Source organism: Python bivittatus, unplaced genomic scaffold (assembly GCF_059951505.1).
Source record: "Python bivittatus isolate LINGU-HERP-01145 unplaced genomic scaffold, Pbiv_v1 ctg000610_np1212, whole genome shotgun sequence".
Taxonomy (NCBI): Eukaryota; Metazoa; Chordata; class Lepidosauria; order Squamata; family Pythonidae; genus Python; species Python bivittatus.
Window position 1 is genome coordinate 44,155,464 of NW_028277088.1, and position 21,947 is coordinate 44,177,410.

Sequence of the window (21,947 nt, forward strand, 5' to 3'; positions counted from 1 at the left end):
TTTCCTCCCATTAGAAGACTAAATAACTGTTGAAAACTACTTTAATTTTTCACAACATGAGGCTTAATGTTGATCTTCATTTGTTCCTAGCTAGAAAGACTACCTCCCTCCTCCTGTGCTTCCAATCAGCCTTCTGGAATTTTAGAATTCTTCCAGCTATTTTTGTAAAAAAGAAAAGTGGCACACTTTTTAATTCATCTTGCTAAATTCAGCAACCAGCAATGAGATTTAGACATTTGAGTTTGGCGGTTGACTTTTTCTCCTTATATACTTGAGACTCTTCTATACAGCTGCATGTGAAATGGAGCACTAGGGTTTGTTCAGACAGAAGGAATTTGAAGCAAAGATGTGACAGATGAGGAAAGGAATGTTTGACCCTTTCCCTTGCTGCTGCTTCTAATACTGAACACAAGTGAAAAATAGAGTTGCTAATGATTTAGGATCTCACAAAAATTCATTATGCTGGCAATAGTTAGACATATATGGGGTAACTGTTCCATATCTGAGGTCTCTTACTAAAATGCTCCCTGTTCCTGTGTAGAAATTTTGGCCATTTATTTTATATTTATTTATTATTGCATTTAGTAATCAATCAATCAGCTTTATTGATTTAGTCTATTGACGATATCAAGTATAAAGGAAATAAAATAAAAAGCCACAGTAAGCATACAGATAAGAATTAGTAAATATAAGTAAAACTATGATACAAGTTCATATCAAACCGTCACCTCTACAGTCAACACCAATCTGGTCTAAATAATCTGTCCTCTTTATAATTGCCTTTGATATGAAACGTGCAGTCTTACTGGTAATACACAGATTCTTGCCCTGTAAAAAGTAGAAGTAGTATACATAAAGGCTTTTAACTTTTTCCCTACAACAGCAACTCTGTGCAGTATCTTGTGCTGAGGCAGAGTGGCCAAAGTCACCCAGTAAGATGCACAGACATAGGTGTGGACATGAATCTGGGTCTTCCCAATCCAAATTCAACAACATAACAACAGACATTCCTTTAAAAAAAAATCACTGCATATTCTCAATACCCTACATATAGATTTAACTCAAATATGTGGAAAGTAAAATATAAGTAGGAGAAATTTTGAGTTCAGCATCTGTAGTTAAATAGGTATAGCATTCTTGAAATGTTAACCACGTTATAAACTGGATTTAACTGTAAGTATTGAGCTCAGTCTGAAAATGGGGCTGTGTATTACATCTTTAATCCAGCATTTGGAAGTTCTGCCACAATCAGTTCAGCATACCCTGTGTAAAGAATAGCAACAATAAAATAATACTCTTGCGGAGCATTAGGCTAATTATTTTATCCTAATCTTTCTGTCAGATTATCCTCTCTTCTGTTGTAGCGTTCCAACAAAATCAGTATATTGACTCTGCTACTCTGTAGCAGGAATCCTATGGAGGCTAATTAAACATTATTGATAGGTGGTAAAAATGTGGGTGATTATTTTAAATCTTCGATTTTTGCCAGAGTTTATACCACCCTGGATTGCAAAGCCTTTGAAATGCTTTCTAAATCTTTCAATCCATTCCCGCCCCTTATAATATAGAAATTATATTATGGAAATGATATTGGGTACTAGTAAACAAGGGACCATCCTATATTTTACATGGGCAGTACTAAGAGCCAGAGATGTAATATGGCATCTCTTGAGTCAGGAAGTATATGGGTTCCAGGAAAGATACTGGGATCCTGCATGTGTCACAGAATCATTCTGGATGTATTAAATAGCCTAGGGTCTTAAGGGGATTAACTTTGTTACACAGCATTTGTTGCTGATTTTCATTTTACAATATTTCTAACCCACCCAAAGAAATTGGGCAGTGTACAACATCAACAAAACAACAAAAAGAAAACCAAAAACATAATAATAAATAAGTAAATCAGAGCAATGTAAAAAAAAACAACACAAAAAACAAAGATAAACCCCAATTAAAAAACAAGCCAACCAAGATAGGTGCCCACGGTCAGTCAGTTGGAACTGAAAGCATGTTGAAATATCCTGTTTTAACCTGTTTCCAGAATTGCAGCAATATCCTAATGGGAATAACATAATACATGCAAACATACATAATTTAATTGGATGCTGAATTATGTTTACCATAACCCAAACCTACTATTTCAGCATCGTTCATGTGACCACCGTGCTTAACTATAGCTAAGCACAAATTGCACTAAAATATTGTTTATTTGGTTTGGGTTAAGTGTGAAATGTTAACCCAGCCATTATGGTTTGTAAATCCATAAAAGTTTATGGTAAGATGTGAACCCACCTATGGAGGCTTTTTAAAGAAGTGATACTTAAAGCAAAACCATAAGATAACATGATTTGTGAAGCCAACCTACCTGTTAGCCATGGAGACTGTTTGGAACTCTTCACTGAAATGCAGAAAGTTACTTTTATGACATACCTCTTTTGTTTAATGGGCAGAGGATTCTTGCAGGTTTCTGTCATCAAACCAGTGGGATATCATCTTACTTGCAATGGCAGAAGAAGACAATTCACAGTTCAGTGGAATCTCCTGTGATAGTTCTCAAAGGCAGAACAATAGAATGATACCTCACATTCATCTGGTCTGATGACAGAACATAGCAAAGAGGGAGAAGGAAGTAATAAGAACAGGTTAAAAGAAAATGAATGTTACATTCTGAGGATCCAGATAAGCTTCATAAAATAATCCTAGCATTGTGAAATTCCCTAAGATGGTTCTCTGTGTAGCCAAACCAGCACCCATTTCCCAAGAGAAAAGTATTAGCAAGTTTAGGAAAAGGATTGCAGCCGTAGAAATTAAAACTGTAGAGCAGTGTTTTCTCAGCTTTGGCAGCTTTAAGATGTGTGGACTTCAGCTCCCAGAATTTCCCAGCCAACATGCTGGCTGGGGAATTCTGGGAGCTGAAGTCCACACATCTTAAAGCTACCAAGATTGAAAAACACTGCTTTAGAGGAAAAAACTGAAGAAGAAATTCTCCAAATAATCCAATGAGGAATAAGCATGGTCAGTGATCATGGACTGTTGACTAACCACCATGCAGTAAGGTAGGAATATCCTAGAAAAGAACACTTCTGATTAGCTGGAACCCTGAATACAGACACCCCACACCACAACATTTTTGTGCAGTTTCAATTTCTACTTGCTATTTCTTTTCTTCATGGTTCAAAAGTCTTCATAAACATCTTACTAATTTGGAAACTACCTTGCAAGATCAGGCAATTATGATCTAAATATTATGTACAGGGTAGAAGGTCAAGACTGATGTTGCTTCTGCCAAGTTGTTTGATAAGTTTAAGATGAAAAAAGAGCAGAATTACATGCTTTTTAGTTCACAGTTCACAGTTTTAACCACAAGAATACATGAGATCACCAAACAAATAAATTATGAGAAAGAATTTAGAAAAGGAAAATGTGATAACCTTTATGCATAAACAAAAGAATTGTGCTTCAGACTTCTGAAACAGGCAGCTATATTTGGAAAATCAGATAATTTGTTTCATGTGCTGGTCTTTCAGCTACATAGACTATGACTGTTTTTTTGTATTGAGAAACATAGATTTTCAGGATATCTCCCAAGATATTTCTCACATCTTTCCTCAGATGTATTCTGAGGATAAAAAGTATAGAGAAAAGGAGGAAAAAAAGGTATAAATAAATAGAAGGCAGCAAAGACAAGAGTATTAAAAGCAAACAATATAGCCACGTAAAAGGAATGTTATAAAAGGAAGAATACTTTCAATGATGATGACATTGTGGGTTTTTTGTATCTGTCTGTCTGGAGCCTTGATTAGGTTGCCACACAGTTTTGATAGTGCTGACATCTGGATTTCTGCTAAAAAAAAGAGGGACAAAGTGAAGAAGAAAGATTTGCTAAACACACACAAATGCTCTTTGGATCAAAAATTCTTAAAGCTACAAGGTAACTAAATAAATCTTAAATGATACAGTTTAAGAACATAGATGAAAAATCAAGAGCTGAAAGAGTGCCCTTCCTATCTATGAGTATAGCCTGGGTGGTAGAACCAATTTACAGCCCGCAAATACTTCAATTCTGGTCATTCATCAGAATGTGCCAGTATGGACAGAGCCAAGATATCCTGATTCTGGAACTGTGTATACCTAGGCGCGATGTCATGTGATCACCATTTGTGACCTCCTGCCGGTTTACCCATTGAATTTGCTTGTTGGAAGTGGGCAGTGAAGGTTGCAAAAATGGCGATCTCGTGACTGCGGGACACTGCAACCTTCATAATGGTGAGTTGGTTGCCAAGCGCCTGAATTGCAATCACGTGACTGCGGGGAAGCTGCAATGGCCACAACTACGAGAACAAGTCATAAATCTCCTTGTTCAGTGCCATTGTAACTTCAAACAATTGCTGAATGAATGGTTGCTGAATAAGGACTACCTGTATTTCCTTCATATACCATCTTATCATACTCAGCAACCAATTTTCAACACCCCATTTGCCCAAACCATTCTATAACGTATGCCTATTCACCCTATCATATACTTTCTCTAAATCAACAAATTTACAGTAAACTTTCTTTCTCACATTCATACATTTCTCAGTGATCTGCTGAAGAGCAACAATTTGTTTTATAAACCCCTGCCCACCATAAAACCACACTTTACTTCCCAATTTTATTTTATTTTTTTTTGCTATCTACTTTCATACCCTGTTATTTAGCGAACACCTTCCAAGGCACATTTAACAAACTAATACACCTGTTGTTTTTGCGTTCAATCTTGCTACCTTTCCTTTTGAACAGGGAAAAAATAATGGCAAGCTTTTTATCATCAGACAGATATGTAATCTTCACACACACATTAAACAACTCACACAGATACTCCTTAAGCAAACCACATCCATATTTTAACATTTCTCCAGTTATACCATTAACACCTGTTGCATTATTCTTCAACTTTTCAAAGCATTTATGACTTCCTTTTCCTCATTTTTTTCTTGGGCCCTACTTTATAACATTTATTTCAATTTCACTTTTTGACATATCACAATAATTCCCATATAATTCTCTAAAATAGCACTTCATTTCCAGCATTCCTTTGCTCCATTTTCATCCAAAATTATTTAATTATTTTTATTTTTAATTCCATTCATTCTGTTGGAGATTTCTTATTTTATATACATTTTATACAATAACTTCTTTCATCCTCATTTTTTGCAGCAACCATTCTCTTTCACACATTTCTTGTCATCCACAGCATCTTTCACTTCATCCATCCACATAGGTGACACTCTATAACATAATATTTTTCACCTCTTCTGAGCAGTTTCCACCTCCTCTTTTCATACATTTACTTTTCATTAAATTTGTTGGAAGCTTAATCTATCTTCTAATAGTTTTTCATACAGCGTTTTTAATTTTGCTTCCCACAGCATTCTACTTTCACTCTCATTTCTTGCACTTCTTTCCTTTTCTTCCATGTGCATTTTTTCCAAGTTCCATTCTTGATACTACTAAAATATTTTTAGAAGCTTTCATTGCCCTTGTATCATGCACTTATACCCTCAGCCTTTCACTTTAAACTATCAAATCCATCATTCTTTTTTATTTATATTTATTATTTATCCATCTTTATGCATGGATAGTTATGCTTAAACCATGCATCCAGTGCAAACAGAGACAATTCTAAGGAGATACCATCCATCCTGTCAGCATTCTCATTCATTTCTCATTCCAAATGACCCAATCACTTTTTATCTACTTTCTTATCTTGTTCCCACCATCCTTTTGTTATCCAACAGAATATTTTTTCTCCTTTATTGAGCATATTACACAATTTTTCCAAAAACTCAGTTCTGGTTCTTTCACTATCACTACTTGCTGGAGTGTAATGCAACTGTTACCATCCTATGGATTCCTATCTTCATATATGCCCATAACAGTCTAGATACCTATTAATAACACCTTCTAGAATACTTTTTTGGACTTTCATTCATAATTAAACCTACATCTTCATTTTATCTTTTATTCATGTAGCAATAAAATCTATAGTACATCTTCATTTATCTACATGTATTCATCACCTCTGCTATACCAAATATCAATATTACATCCCTCCTCTTTCTCTTACTTTTATAGGCACATAATATATTTGTTTGTCTTTCAATTCATGCATTAATGTTACTCTTTACAGTTTAGTTTTATTACATTCCAAGTTGCAATCTTCCATATGCTGTGGTCATCAGCAGAGAGGTCCATGATACTTATATCCACTGCCTGTAATGGTAAGAAAAGCAGTGGTAGGTTTGGACACATTTTGACCAGTAAGCTCAACCAAAGCCCAAGCATTCTATGGAATCTAGGATGATTAAAGTAGAGTACCTTACAACCAACATACTGTTGCCCATATCCCACATATACCATCTCAGAGATGTATGCAGTGTAGTGGCACACACTCAAAATGTGGTTCTGATACTAAAGGCAATTAGACACATACAGAAATAGACATACACAGAGAGAGATATAGAATTGCTGCTTTTGCCAGGGACATTCCAGTGCTAGCAACCACATAGTAGGGTAATAGGTGTACTAAGAATATTACAATGTTATCATTTATGTCCAATTACATTGATCAGGAAGGGTCTGTGTGACACCCAACAGTTTTTGAAGCTTGCTGTATTAACCAAGTAATCCTCCAGTAAGCCCACGGCCAGCTTGGATTTTCCAGAGATAGAGCAAGGATCATAGAGGGGGAATGGGCAATATTATATTCTCTCCTCCTGCCTCCTTGAAGTTTTCACACTGGCATCTTCCAATATCTTTAAACTTTAATATAAGACTAGCTCTTGGTAGGGAAATGTTGGAAGGATTATGAACCTACTGGATGCAACAATCTCCTATTCCTTTGTCATCCTTTAACATATTTCTTCATGACTTCCCCAGAGCTCTCTATTTTTAGAGCCCTCAAACAATCCAGTTACAATGTTTTTCTCCTGAAAAACTAATAATAGTTTAAAACAATTATGAACTTGCTAGGGAAATCTAGTAAACTTGTATCCACCTTACTTACTTACTTATTTTATTTATTTATTTATCAAATTTGTATGTTGCCCAACTCCCAATATCTTTGGGAGGTTCACAATCAAAACAAAGAAATTACAACAAAATCAATTTAAAAAGGAGGGGGGGGGGAAAGGTAAAAGATGGCAAGAACAATAGAATGGATGGGAACAAAGCAAGATGTCTTATTCTCCCTCACCCAAGGCCTTAATTAAATCTTTAATTAATTGAAGGGCTTAATTAAAGATCAGCAAATGTCTCTTACAGTAAGTCAAGTTTCTCAGAGTTTTAAAACAATCTAATCTAATGATGCTCAGTTTTAACAGAATAAGATTGCAGCAATAGTTGTTTATATGCCATTTCTTTTTAGTTAATAGTGCATTTGGAGGGCAGAAGGCAATGGCAAACCACTTCCATACTGTTGTCAGGAAAACTACAGATCACCAGGTGTTAAGCTTGAAGCTGTACCTTTGGAGGGCAATTGATACTTTCTGAATAACCAGATACTCAGAGAAAAGAAAAATATTGTTGCTGTCATCTCCCCCATTCTTCATTTTTTCATTTCTTGTTCTGAGCTATTTGCATAGCAAGAGGATGAACTCTTGTGGTTGAAGAGATTATGTTCCAAACATTTATGCAATTCCTGTGTTGCACATCAAAGAACCATTTGTCTTTCACTCAGCAAGGTATAAATTAGTGATCACTAAAACCAGAGGTGAAAGCATGTCTGTTTTATCAGTATGATCAATTAGTGATTTAATTAACTGTGGACTCAAATGATAAATTGCTAATTGGGTTTTGAGGATTTATCTGTGAAGCAGTGGTTAGTAGGGATATGCTTGCAACTGGCACAAACTGAAACCCTTTGTTAATCTGACTCACATGCAAAGCTTCTTCACAATTGGACTTTCTCATGGAAGATGCTAGAGGAGATGAATGCAAAGTCTGGTCTTCACTGAAGTGAAGGAGAGGCTGTGGGTGAGTGAACCTTTTGGTGCATTGATATTTTCATATTGCTTACAATACAGGTACTCGTAAAAATTAAAGATAGCAAGTCCAATATTAAAGGATGTATTTCCATTTTTATCTGAAAAGAAAGCGTCTATTTTGAAATTATGCCCATTATGGCCTATAATTGCATTTTATAAAGAAAGTATGTTTTGGCTTCAGGACTGATTTGCCAATATAATTATCAATTAATCTTATCTGAATAAATAAACAAGGGAAAACATTTCATTATCAAGATCCAGCCTGGGGAACCTTTATCTGATTAAATTAGGAAAGCAAGAGAAATATTGAACTGGGAGATAAAAATCCAGGTTGTCTTGTTATTTGAAATTGTTGTCTTACAGGGGGATAGAAAATATAAATGTGTTTATAGGACATGGTTACTTATGATTAACTTAACAGTGACTTACTAAATGAACCCAATTTTCTGTCTTTTTGTGAGACACTGAATTCATTCGGCCAACACACAAATTAAAAGGTTGTTGGCTAGTTTATGACTGAGGGGTTTGGGTGAACTCAATATATATGAAATGGAGAAAAATCTGAGGTATGTTTCAGTTATTGAATTAAATGTGCCAAATGGAAAGAAAATGAATAGACCTAACATTATTTTCAAAACTTTCCTTGTTCTGAAACAGTTTTTGGGAGATACTGTTCTGAACAAAAATAATTAAACCATAATGTTTCTTCCAGTTTCTTGTCTATGACCTCACCTTCCCCTGGTTCATTATTAGTTATCTTAATTTATGCTTATTATTTTTGTGGTGCTGGAGACAATTGAAGAATCTTAGTTCTTATTGACATTCTTACTGAAGAACTTACAGAGTAAACAAAGAATGAATAGTATTAGTAGAACTAACTATTTTCTTAACATGCTATATGATACATATTTTATGGATACATTATTCCTATTGACATAACAGAAGACCAACCAATTTTCTATTTCTCCCTGCCTAGTCTTACTTTAATATTCCCCGCCCTGTGGAACAACTTATCACCTGAGGTGCGGGCCGCCCCCACTCTCATGGCCTTCTGGAAGAGTGTGAAATCTTGGCTATGCCACATGGCCTGGGGGCCTGATGGGGGCTTGCATTGTTGGAATTGGCTGGTGGGATAATTGATTCTGCCCCCCCACCTCATCTTGAATTGTATACAGTCTTTTTATATAGTATTATTTTTAGCTAATTTAATATGGATATTTATATTTTTACTGTTTTTAACATTTGGATTTTAATTGTGAGCTGCCCAGAGTCACCCTCTTGGGGAGATGGGCAGCATATAAATTTAATAAACAAATAAATAAATACTACTAGAGGGCATCATTTTGCCTGTCTCTGGCTTGTTCAACAAATTACATCCTGAAGTTTCATTAGCAATACAGCAACGCTTAGCCTATTACAAGATATATAATACTTCACTCCTGGCAAATAGAAGGGGTAGAAATGGAAGCAGTAACAGACTTCATTTATTTGGGCTCCAAGATCACCGCAGATGGAGACTGCAGCCATGAAATTAAAAGACGCTTGCTCCTTGGGAGGAAAGCTATGGCAAACCTAGTCCCCTGGACTGCTAGGAGCTCAAACTAGTCAATCTTAAATGAAATCAAACCTGATTGCTCATTGGAAGGATTGATAATGAAGCTCAAGCTCAGATACTTTGGTCACCTAATGCGAAGAGAGGACTCTTTGGAAAAGACCCTGATGCTGGGAAAGATTGAAGGCAAAAGAAGAAGAGGACGGCAGAGGATGAGATGGTTAGATAGCATCACTGAAGCAATGAGCATGAAACTGAGCAAACTCAGGGAGGCAGTGAAGGACAGGAAGGCCTGGTGCTATATTGTTCATGGGGTCATGAAGAGTTGGACATGACTTAACGACTGAATGACAACAACAACAACAACATACTTCACTCCGATATACTTCTGGTCTTCATTAATTGTTTATGAATAGGCCACAGTACACTTCTATACATTTATGAATTGCTTTATGAGATTTATTTTGGCTATAAAGCTATGTGTTCAAAAGAATACAAAAATAAGAAAATTGCTTCCTTGATAATATAAACCAAGCATTTAATACCAGCTTTATTAATTTCATGTTTAAAATTCTTATGTTAGAAATCATTATTCCCCAGCTCTGCAGCTCCAAGGATGAATCATGTGAATGTATAATCCATCTAAATCAGAACTGTGATCCACCAGGCTGTAACAATGTGATTCTGCTCATCCCTGCTCTGCCTCCCTCCACCCCTCACTGAAACTATTACTTGCAAATAATACATTTTTAACAAGCATTTTTTTAGAAAAAGATTTGGAGGTAAAGGAAAAAGTCACGCCATCACTTAGGATCATTTAAAACACTTCATTGCACTGTCATATTGTTCAATTTTTGGTAGAACAGAGAAAAAAACTATTCCATAGCTATATAGTAATATAAATGTTTTGAATGAACTCCATTAAAATTTTAAATCAGCATGAGCAATTTGTTATTAACTTATTGTCTTCATATAATAGTGTATAAGTCCCTTCACCTCTCATCATTTACCATGATGTTGGGGCTGATAGAGGCTAGAATCCAACAGCATCTGGAGAGCTAAAGGTTGCCTACCTTTAAAAAGACCCTGGCGTTCTTCTTTCTATTCTGAAGAAAGCCCTACACTTCTATTACTGTACTACTAGATCTATCCAGAGCTTCATTTAAACTCATTTTGGCCCTTTGCTCTGCTCTTCTCCCATCCTCCCACAGCCAGCAGGGAAGCATGCCATCCTAAAACTTGCTGGCCCCACACTGCACCCTTACTGCACATCTGAAACAGGTCTGCACTACACTGCTGTCCATATACCTTTAACATGCAATATTGTAAGGACTGTAATTGGCTTTCCTTAAAAAAAATAAAAATCCTTGAAATTGTGATTAACCAGTCAACTGTTGACATAACAAGCATTAGGTGGCAGCACAAAGTCAGGGATTTTTATACCTCTTGGTGGCCTTCTACTGGTTGTCTGGATTTGTGCAGTCAGTGGATAAATACTGCTAAAGAGTAGTAATTGAGGGGATTTGGGGATCTGAGAAAGAAGATGGTGTGGAGATTGTATGGGATCTATGAACTACTCTGATATCATAATGGGAGCATCAGACTCAGGGAAGGAAATTCCCATCCGTGCAGACTGAATGGGGGTTCCCAGGAAAAACCAGCAAAACCAATTGGGCCACCAAATTACTGGCATGGAGCACATAATTTCAGGCTGTCACCCCTAGAGCACATTAAAAAAAAAAAAAGCTTTATTGCTTGCACACAGTGTCTTGAGGCAGGATATTAGCAGTAACACCACTTCCAGAGCATAGCATATTAATCTATTCTCAGGCTGTCTCAGCTACAGAAGGTCACTGAGATACAGGTGGAGACATGTGGATGCTCAGGAAACAGTGGGTGAGTCATGCTTCCCTTTGTGTACATCTAGTTCACACACACGCACACACACACACACACAAAGAGGTTTCAGCAATTGGACTTCATAGTTTAAAGGAAGGTGGTATGCTAGGAATGTATACAGGCATGAAGAGGCAAATAAATTATTCCAGCATTCACCAAATTGGTTTTTGAAATCTGTGACATTACATATTTTTCCAGGTGTCATTTTGTGAAATGAAATGCCCACATGTTCCCCAAATTCCAAATGAACCTATAGTCCAAAGTGATTCAGGACCCCTAGTGTACATTATGAGAAATGTACCAGCAGAGTGGGCAAGATCTGGGTTCCCTCAATTACACAGTTCATTTTTTGGGATCCATTCCAGCGTATTGGGAATGAGTTCCCCCCCTACTCGGATAACATTCTGGAAGACCTTGAAATCTGGATATTTACCTAGGCCTTGGGGTAGGGTGGATGGGACAGTGCTGTTTGTGATGTTTAATATTTGCTTTGTTGTTGGATTGCTACTTTGTAATTATTTTGTCATTATTTTTGTACTTTCTGGGGTTAATTTTTTGTATTTTGTTGTTTTTATGTTACTCTATTGTTGTGAGCTACCCAGAGTCAGTTGGCATCTACATGTACCTTGCTTAATGACCTTAATTGGGTCCAGAATTTCCCTCGCTAAGCAAAGCAGTCATTAGACAAAACATCATGTGACATAGTAAGGGCAATTCTGGTAGTCCCGGTAGTCCTGGTTGCAGTCATTAGGCCAGGACTATGCCATTGTTAGGCAAGGACCTCACACTTCTCCTGCCCTGTCACACTCACCTCCACTTCAACTCCCTCCACCTGCCTAACTCCCCCCCATCTCTGCCCTTTTGGCTGCCCTGCACTCTTTGGGGAGGTCTCATAAGAGCCTTGCAAAGGGCCAGGAGCTGCCTTGGACTGGCGCACCTCGTCAGCAGCAGGAGGAGGAAGATGGCGAAGGTCAGCTGGGGCAGCGGGTAGCAGCAGGGGTAGGCAGAGGAGTGCAGGACAGCCAAAAGGGCAGAGATGGGGAAGAGATTGGCAGGTGGGGGGAATTGAAGCACCTCTGTGGTTCTAAGTGCGGGCAGGCTGCCAAGCTCCCAAATTTTGTTCATGTGACTGCAGGGGCACTGCAACAGCCATAACTTTGAGGACTGGTTGTAACTACCATTCGTTCAGCATTGTTGTAACTTTGAACGGTCACTGAACAAATGGTCATTAAGCGAGGACTACCTGTAAATAGAATAAATAAATAAAAATAAATATTATTCAGTTGATTACAAGTTTCAGTCCAATAGAATCACTTACATATTGTTTTTATGGAAAAGAGTTAAAATTCAGGAGCTTTAAACAACATAGTAACAACTCCTGCCCTTCAGTTGCCCAGCACAGCAGCCTTAACAGTTTCTCGCAGACATGAGTTATCCAAATGCAGCTCTCTCCAAGTTTGGAGTGGGGCATCTTCACTGGAAAGTCTTCAGCAGACTTTCCCAATTTGCTGCCCCCCAGATGTTTTGGAAGACAGTTCTCATTATCCCCAGGCAGAGTGATATGGCCATTTAGGCATCCTGGCTGGGGATGACACAAGTTGTGATATGATGTACCAAGAAACCACTGGGGTGGGAATTGTAGTTAAGCAACATGTACATACTTTAATTATCTTATATGCAATTCACAGTTTATATAGGAAATCTCTGAAAATAAAACATGCACTTTAAAAAACATGAATTCACTGAATTGTCTATGGACCTTAACATGCTGTTTGAATATTTGATTTATGGGCCTAACTCAAAATGTATTTCTTCTTATTTGTATTCTGTCATGTCACATTGCAGGGATAAGACTGCTTTGTCAGCCATAGGACACAAGGACACAAGAATTTCTTGGTTTTTCCTTGCTTTTTCAATTGTCAGCTTTTCTGCCCATCACAACCCTTTAAAACAAAAAGTTTGACTGAATGCTATTTTTCCCTGAGGGAAATGTCAAGCTATGTGGAAAATATTATCTGTTAATTAAAAAATGAAGAAATCCAGGATTGTGTGGTCAAGCACCAATAGCCATATAGAAACTAAGGCCATTTCTCTCCATGACTGGTTTAAAGGGCCACCTCCCTCTCCATGTGCTAGCCAGAAACACTGGAATTATAAATTGGGTTCTCTGGATCCTCAAGTCCATTCTGATTCTGTAGTGGACGCAGCCAATTGTGCTGCCTTTGCTGATGGGTAAGCTAATAACAACAGGGGGGAGGGTGGCAAAGAGGGCAGTGATCACCCTTCCCTTCTGCCAACATTGTCTGCTGGAGAAACATACAGCAAACAGAATACTGTAACCAAGAAGAGCTGGGCTGCTCTGTTTTCCCTGATGCTGATTTGTGCCATTTTATTTTTGCACCATTTCAGCTTTGTACCTGTTCATTTTAACGGAAATCCATTTTTCCTTCTGTTTCTTTCCCTTCACCTCATTTTATTTCTAGAGACTGATGGTACTTTGGGCTGAAGAACAAAATTAACCAGATCATGCTAAAGAAAGCCAATGAAATTGACAAAGGAGTCCATAGACATTTCAAAGCATTTCCCACTCCCACCCCCGTTCCTCGGCTCTATATTTCATTGCTTTGAAAAACCATCTCTGTTCTGTGTTTTGTTCTGGGTAGCTGAGGGAGGGCAAGAGTCAGTAACATAGCTTGGGAGAAGCAATGGAGCTTTTATACAGTACAGATAAATATCCTAATTTTAAACAAGCATGTGGAGCATGGTTTTCTGAATTCTTTCTAATCCCTTTATCAGCAGTGCCTATAGAAGGTACTGAACCTATTTTGTTCTGTGTAGATAAACAACACCTTGCATTTGTGGGTGTGGGTGTGTGCACGCGCTTTCCCCCTAGGAACTAATCAGGATGGGTCCATATGTGTTTATGGGTGGTCTCTCTTTTGTCTGTATTCCTGCTCTGCCCTCATGTTGTGCCTGTGTTTAGTTGTATACACGTGTACTGGTAAGCATAGGGTAGATTGCTCATCATAATCATTATTAAGATTTATATTCTGACTTTCGTTCAGGAACTCAAGGCAAGGTACATTTCACACATATGCTCCCCCAACAACAACCCCGTGTGGTAGGGTGGGCTGAGAGAGTGACTGGCCCGAGGTCACCCAGTGAGCTACTGTCACTTAGGGTGCATTAAAACCTTGGTCTCCCCCGGCCTAATCAAACGCTGCACCACAGTGTTCCACTCCGGCCCCATGACCAGAAGGCCGTGGGGTGTAGGCTGGGACAACCAGCGGCATTCCCCACTGCAGCCCAGCTGCCTCTCCCACACCCATGTACGGGGTGGGCTTTCTCTCCACAGCTGCTGGCTATTTGAACCTGGTCTTTCTTTACTGGCCTCTCCTGCCATACAAATTTGGTCCTGTATCCTTCCTTTTTTTGGAGTTATTCTGCTGATGGACAGATACATTCCGAATCCCTTTATATAAGTTCTTTGGAAAGCATAAAAAGGGGGAGCAGCAACAGGAATCTTGAGAAGACAGCTGGGAAAGAGTAATGGGGCAATGGATGCTGACCAATAGCCAGAAGGAAGAGAACCTGACTACCACTGTGGATATGACCACACCTGACTGAGAGCAGCACTGATTTTGCACATCTTGCTACTATCTCAGGACCCTGTTCTTTTAAACTACTCCTGAAGCCAGAGAACTGGATTAAATGCTGGGTTGGGGATAGGTGGGACTGGCGGTGAATGGTGTCAAGGGAGAATATCGAGGTTGTTGCGGTGGCGAAAGGATTGAAAGCTGAAGTGGAAGCTCCACAGCCGGAAAAAGGTGCGAGTGGAAGTGGCCCGTGGGTTGTCAGAGAAGATCTCCCCCACATCAAAGGCGGAGCAAGGCGCAAGGATTGTCCTCCCGAGGGGAACCCGCGCGCGAGGCGCTTCAGTATCTGAGGAAAGGGGGGGGGGGTGCGGGGAGATCCTACAGTGACGAAATCGGGGGAACTCCTTCATAAGCGAGGGAGCGAGAGGGGAATCCTGGGTGGCGACTGAGCGAGCAAGCGAGCGAGCGAGCAGCAGCCTGGACCGAGAGCCGGCGGAATTGGCGGGCTCTCCCTCAGGAGCTTCCGAGGAGCCGCTCATTGGCTGCTGAGCGCGAGGTGGGTGGGGCCGCCCCCGGCTTAGAGTTGGAGCCGAAGGGAAGGAAAAGTGGGAACTGTTGTTGCCGCCGCCGCCGCCGCTTCTGGCGCTCCCCGCTCTTCACCCCCGCGCGCGCGCTCGCCTCCTCTCTCGACGGCGACCGCCTCGCTCCCACCCCCTCGCCGCCGCTCCCTCTCTCGCGGCCAGCTTCGCTCGCGCTTCCTAAATGGCAACCGGCAGCCGCCGCCGCAGCAGCGCCATGCAGCCTCCTTCCCCTCCTCGGGCGCTCCTCTAAGCCCATGCCATGCTGCTGCCCTTCCTCCCGGCGCTGCTGGCCGCTTTCGCGCCATCCCTTCCGTGCCGAGGCTGGTCTCCCTCGGCTGCTTCAGAGTCCGGACGAAAGGAGCCGACGGGGCTCACCCTGCCGCCTCTCAACTCCTCTTCCTCCCCCAAGTCCTTTGCAAGCGGGGCCGCGTTGCCGACCGGCTTTGAGGAAGGGCGAGGAGAGGCTACCAAGGCGGCGGCGGCAGCTGCCCCTTCGCCCGGCCCGCCCCGCCCCGCGTCCCAGCAGCAGCAGCAGCAGCAGCAGCAGCCGCCCCGCGAGGAGCCGGCGTGCAACATCAGCGTGCAGAGACAGATGCTGAGCTCGCTGCTGGTGCGCTGGAGCCCGCTGGGCTTCCAGTGCGACCTCGTGCTCTTCTCCACGAGCGGCCCCGGCGGGCGCGCCTTCTTCTCGGCCGCCTTCCACCGCGTCGGGCCGCCGCCGCTGCTCATCGAGCACGTCGGGCTGGCGGCTGGCGGCGTCCAGCAGGACCTCCGCCTGTGCGTGGGCTGCAGCTGGGCGCGGGGCAGGCGCGTTGGCCGCCTTCGCCCGGGCGCCTCCAACCCAGCCGCGTCGTCTCCTCCTTCGGCTGCCCTCTACTCCTTGCCCACCCCGGAGCACGGACAGCCTTGGCAGCAAGGGGAGCGCCTCCACTTCTGCTGCCTGGATTTCAGCCTGGAGGACCTCAAGGGGGATCCCGGATGGAGGATGAACCGCAAGCCCATCGAGTCCACCCTGGTGGCCTGTTTCATGACTCTGGTCATCATCGTGTGGAGCGTGGCCGCCCTCATCTGGCCGGTGCCCATCATCGCCGGCTACTTGCCCAACGGCATGGAGCAGCGGAGGAGCGCCCCCACCTCGACGACATCTGGAACAGCTGCAGCTAAATGACCATCTGCCTCCCGCAGCCTCTGGTCCGATGTCGCCCGGGTTGTATCGTTGTGGGGCTCTGGATTGGGAATCTTGCTATAAGCTGATTATTTTTTGTAATGTTAAAAAGAATCTATTTTGTAGATTATTACGTTAAAGCCATCTTCTTGGTGTTGGATATAGAAGACTGGAGTTAGGTAGAAATCTTCAAACTGGATTGATTTCTTGCCAGTAAATCTTTTGAAAAGCAACACATACCTGCTTCTAGTTTAGTATGCTAAGAGAGTTTATAGGTATATTTATCATGTGCTCAAATTCATATCTGATAAAATGACCAAAACCTGTGTATTTGCTTTATATATTTTAAAAAAACCTCTTTTAAGTCAATATTTTAGTAGCAAACGCACACACAAGTCCAGTGCACTTTGCAGTAGTTGTAAGTTATTTGTATAAGAATACAATTTGTCTTTGCAAATGTAAATTTACTAAAAGGAAACTTTTTGGCAGTATTTAAATTTGCTAACACAATATAATATTATTCTTGGAGGATCTGAATTTCAGGCACTCTTTTATAGTGTGTGTGGGGGGAGGGGTTGGTTCTTATTAGAGATACTGTGTGATTACTCCTGTAAATCTGTTCAGTCGTTAATACAGAAATTTTCTTTGCTGAAGTGTTTAGACTTTGCTTGGTATTTTTCTATCAAAGTGGTTTTGCAAGTACGAATCAGGTATAGGTACGAGCATTCAATATAAAAACTCCCTGTAGAAGGATGGGTAGTCATTCTTTTAGTCTTCTGATTTGTTCCCTCATTCAGGGGAATAAGCCAAATGTTGAAATGATTGGTAAAGCACCTAGTGATGGACAGGAATTCTGCAGTTGCAGCCTATCTGGGGGACACCACATGGATAAGGCTGTCTTAACTTCTGGCATGGCCTCTTGTTTCATCTCCCTTGTTATAGCAAGATAGTAACAAGAATGATAGCAGGTTGTCATCTGGTGGATGAGTAGTACATTGTATGCAGAACCAGTGAATGGCCCATGGTGGCAAATGTGTGTAATTTATAATAAATGTATTTAGTCTAACCCCTTGCCCCCAATTTATTAAAAACCTCTTTGAGACAATTGCCAACTAAATGTTCATTCAGTAAGGTTCTATGTTAATTCAGAATGCTAATTCTAAATTTAATTTGGAAAATTAGGGTTCAAATTGGATAAATTGAAAAATAATCATACATTGTGTAATTTAAGTTATAGCAATAACTTAAATACAGCAATAATCATTTGTATGCTTTAAATAATTTATAGGCCTTATATATTTAATGTTTTCCTGCACATTATTCTGAAATTGTTCAGAATAAGAATCCCATCCCTAATTGCTTCTCAGTCAAACTAGAGAAAATTATGGAGAGAATAAAACTGTGGAAATATATTTGTTTATCTTATGATTTGCATCATAATGTTCACATTAACCTTTTTTAATTTGACAAGTGCATTTTTTAAAAATGCATTTAGGAACTGCAAGTGCATTTGGGGTCATTAGTTAAGTGTAATAAGCTACAAAATTATTATTATGGTTGAATTAGGAATCTTAACAGGAAAAACTGAAAGAGAAATTTTGTCAGTTCAGCTGGGCTTTGGCCATAGATATTAATAAAAATATGTATTGATTTAGAGAGAGTTATATATTTCTAATTAATCAAGTTATAATATTCAATGTCTACTGTGAAAACTATATGTATTCCTTCATCAGAAGTGTTAAGTGGCATAAGGCATCCAAATTCAGCAAATAAACTGGAATAGATTTAGAGTACAGTGTAAGGAAATTAAATCTTGTATTTTACTGGGGCCAAATTTGATTTTTCAGTGGAATGGCGTTGTTTTTTACCATCTTTTTGTCTAAAGACAAGCAGCTGGATGCTATGTTTGTTTAAGATTTCATTTAACTTTATGAGATTTCAGTAGAAATGTTTTTAGGACTCAGATGTAAGGGTATAATCTTAATTATATTTGTAAATAAACACTACATAATTTAGCAACAGTTACTTCTAACTAAATATTTACAGCTTCAGGTTGCATGCAAGTTAACTATGTTTTTTTGAAGTTGAATATTATTTCTCTTTTAGAAAACACATTGTTTTGCCTTGTTTTCTTGCAAAATCTCCAAGAACATGGATTCATAACTTGCTTGAGCTAAATGTACTCTGAAATGTAGATTTAGAAAGCAGTTGGATCTATTGATAACTTCTGGGGCAGTTCATAATCTCCCACAAGTTTGTTCTGCAAGCGAGATCACATTTTCTCAAAAGAAATACTTCTATGGAAGCCTTCAATATGCTGATTTCTAGTTTATGCTCATTTGGGGCCTTTCCATACAAAGAGTTATTTTGAAATGGGTTTTTGTTCAGGATTGTTGCTTCATTGTTGTGTACTCAGAAACCAAATTTCAAGAGGTATCAGTTCTTCAATCACTCTGTTTATTGTAGAGTTGTACTGATTTTCACCAGTTCAACATTATTTTTCCTTTGTGGTTCATAGAGGCTGTTTGTGATCAATTTTTATATACTTTGTTTTGATACCAAATTAATTAAATACACACACACATACACAAATGGTATAAATATGTAGCACAGAAATAATATAAAAAGGAAAAAGAGCTTGAAGAAATATAGTAAACAGAACAACTCCAAAACATTTACCAAATTTACCAAAAAATCTTAAACAAAACACCTAATTCAAATTTAAAATGCTGACAAACAGCACATATTAATGACTCTTTGCTGCAGATCAGGTATAAACATCTTCCAGTGTTGTATAATGATTGTTCTGATCAGCTCCCATAGCTAGTCCACGTTCTAAATTAACAAGAACTAGCTTGTTTAAATGAACTTCTTCCTCATTTAAAGAATGAATAGGTTAGGGTTCCCACTAGTGACTTACAGCATTTTTTAGAGTAATCCAAACATTGTACTGATATAAGTAATAAAAAAGTCTTATATTTTCACAGTGTTAGCTGGGTGATGCTAGAAAATACTGTAAGGCACCAGGAGGGAAATGGCCATAAATATGCCACTTTAGTTTACTTCTGTCAGTGACTTTATAATCTGTGTAGTGGATAACTTAGGCCTTATTCCTGTTTCATTTTAGTTTTTAGAATGTTTTAAATGGATAATAAGAAAGGTGTAGACCAGAAGGCAGGCATTTTCCTGAATAGATCCACTCTATGGAATATACTACCTCCACAGATACATTTGATTTATCCCCTTCTCACATTTCGGAAATCCTCAAAACTATTTTCAACAAAATGAGGAACTGTGTGCAATCATTGAGTTTAGAATTTGATGTTTTCATGTGGGTTGGGAAGCTTTATTTTGTCTGCACACCATCCAGAATCTGAATTAATTGGGGCAGTATATAAATGCCATTAATTAAATAGATAAATAAAGGACACATTTATGAGGACTATGCAAAGTAACAGGTGTCCATAGAATTGGGAGATTTTTTTAAAAAATTGAAGATTATTAGGCATGATGAAAGCCTTCCTCTGTAGTTTGCAAGAATGAAATGGGGTAATGTGATTTGCAGATGGCATGAGGTGAAAAGATTTCATGGCTGCAGCAGAACCAAAGCTCCCCTAGCCCTTGAAAACATGAAAAATTATTCAAAACTGCCTCCAGTCCCTGTTAGTAACAGGCTTCCCTGCTTTTCTTTTTGTAAAATTCCTCCATAGAGAATTAAATGTTAATAAACCTCAAAGATGATGAAAAGCTTAACAACAAATAGACCTTTTACTGACAAAAAAAAAAAGAAAAACCCTCAGAGCCCTATGTCACCTTAAAGATTAGAATATATATTTGACAAAAAGCTTTTTTGAGCAAATGCTCACTTCCTCAAGTGTGATTTGTGAAATATATTTGGAAATTTTTCTAGAACAGTTTGAACTGTAACACTAGGAAGTAATTCAAGCAGTGTTTCCTACTAACTGTCCCTTAGCTGTAGTTTTTGGCTAGAGGCCAGCCTTAAGGTATGCTATTTACATTTGCTGGTTTTCACTACACCTAATGAAGCACACAGATGCAATACAGATTACAAGTTTCATTAAAGCTATACTGATAAATACTTCTGTTCCTTTATTACAGATAGTCAAAAATTAAAGACCTACAGACAATTAGTGTTGGCACAATTCTGGTTGAATGGAAGAAAGGCAAATAGAAAATGGTAGAAGCAGATAAAATATGGGACAAAAACAGGCATGCACAAAATGGAACATGAAAAAAAGCTCATTTACAGATGGGACAAAAAGCAATAAAGGAAAAATGCCAGTCAGTCTTCAGAGATAGATCAACAGGCCTGGGAATCTCCAAAAAACATAATCTGTGATCATTCCATAGGTTTAGGAATCACAAGCAAGAAAAAGTGGCAACTAGTGCAGAGTGGCAGCTGAGTCTACCCAAAGCTAATATAAGTGGGAAATACTTCCAAATAATCCATCTTAGACCTTACCTACAAGGAGGAAGTGATATTTCATAGGAGTATGTAAAGTTGCAGTTAATATGTGTTTGATATAGCTTGACGTTATCTCTCTAGAAAGGCCATGGATAGCTTGTTAACTGAGTTCTGCAAAGGAGATGAAAAGTAAAAGCTGTAATATGTTAGTAAAGTTATGACAGTATTAGTTATAGGTATGAGGTTTACTAAAATAAATACAAAGAATGTGCTAGCATAACTTTTCTTGTAAATTACTCAAGGCTTGAACTATAATACAGTTTAAGTTTGTGGCAAATTTAAGTTCTAGCAGCTAATATCTGATTTCATTTACATTTCCTTGACTTTCGGATTTACATCTTGATTTCATTTGTAACCAATATTTTTTTTACAAATATTAAGTAATACTATTTGCATGAAAGATACAAATTATGGATGAAAATGGATGCCAATTTTCTGATTTTAATTAGATTTGTTTTAATGCAGGTAGATGTTCACTTTGCAAAAAATCGACAAGGCAAGATGATGGCATCCAATTTTTGGATGATGCTTGATTCTTCAGTGAAATTGCTTCAGTTTTCAAACAAACTGAAAAACTTTTTAAAAATCCATGGAAAATGGGCAGAAAAAAATTGCCAATATAAGTAAGTAGAGTAAATATT

General features: G+C 39.0%; 1 protein-coding gene and 1 long non-coding RNA gene across 4 annotated transcripts in view; one reads left to right on the forward strand and one right to left on the reverse strand.

The window, feature by feature from the left end:
* Positions 1–15,727: 15,727 nt before the first annotated feature.
* On the forward strand, positions 15,728–18,897 carry TMEM158 (transmembrane protein 158). The gene has a single exon (XM_088150540.1). The coding sequence runs from the start codon at positions 15,915–15,917 to the stop codon at positions 16,821–16,823; it is 909 nt and encodes a 302-aa protein (XP_088006666.1). The 5' UTR covers positions 15,728–15,914; the 3' UTR covers positions 16,824–18,897.
* Positions 18,898–19,256: 359 nt separating this feature from the next.
* Positions 19,257–21,947, reverse strand: part of LOC112540284 (uncharacterized) — a 31,089-nt gene continuing 28,398 nt past the window's right edge. For all 3 annotated transcript variants that reach the window (XR_015797959.1, XR_015797958.1, XR_003084343.2), the window contains one exon: positions 19,257–21,417. This is a non-coding gene — a long non-coding RNA (uncharacterized LOC112540284). The remainder of the gene's footprint in view (positions 21,418–21,947) is intronic.

Coding starts and splice junctions, on each gene's coding strand:
- TMEM158 (XM_088150540.1), top strand. CDS start 15,915: ATGCTGCTGCCCTTCCTCCCGGCGCTGCTGGCCGCTTTCGCGCCATCC.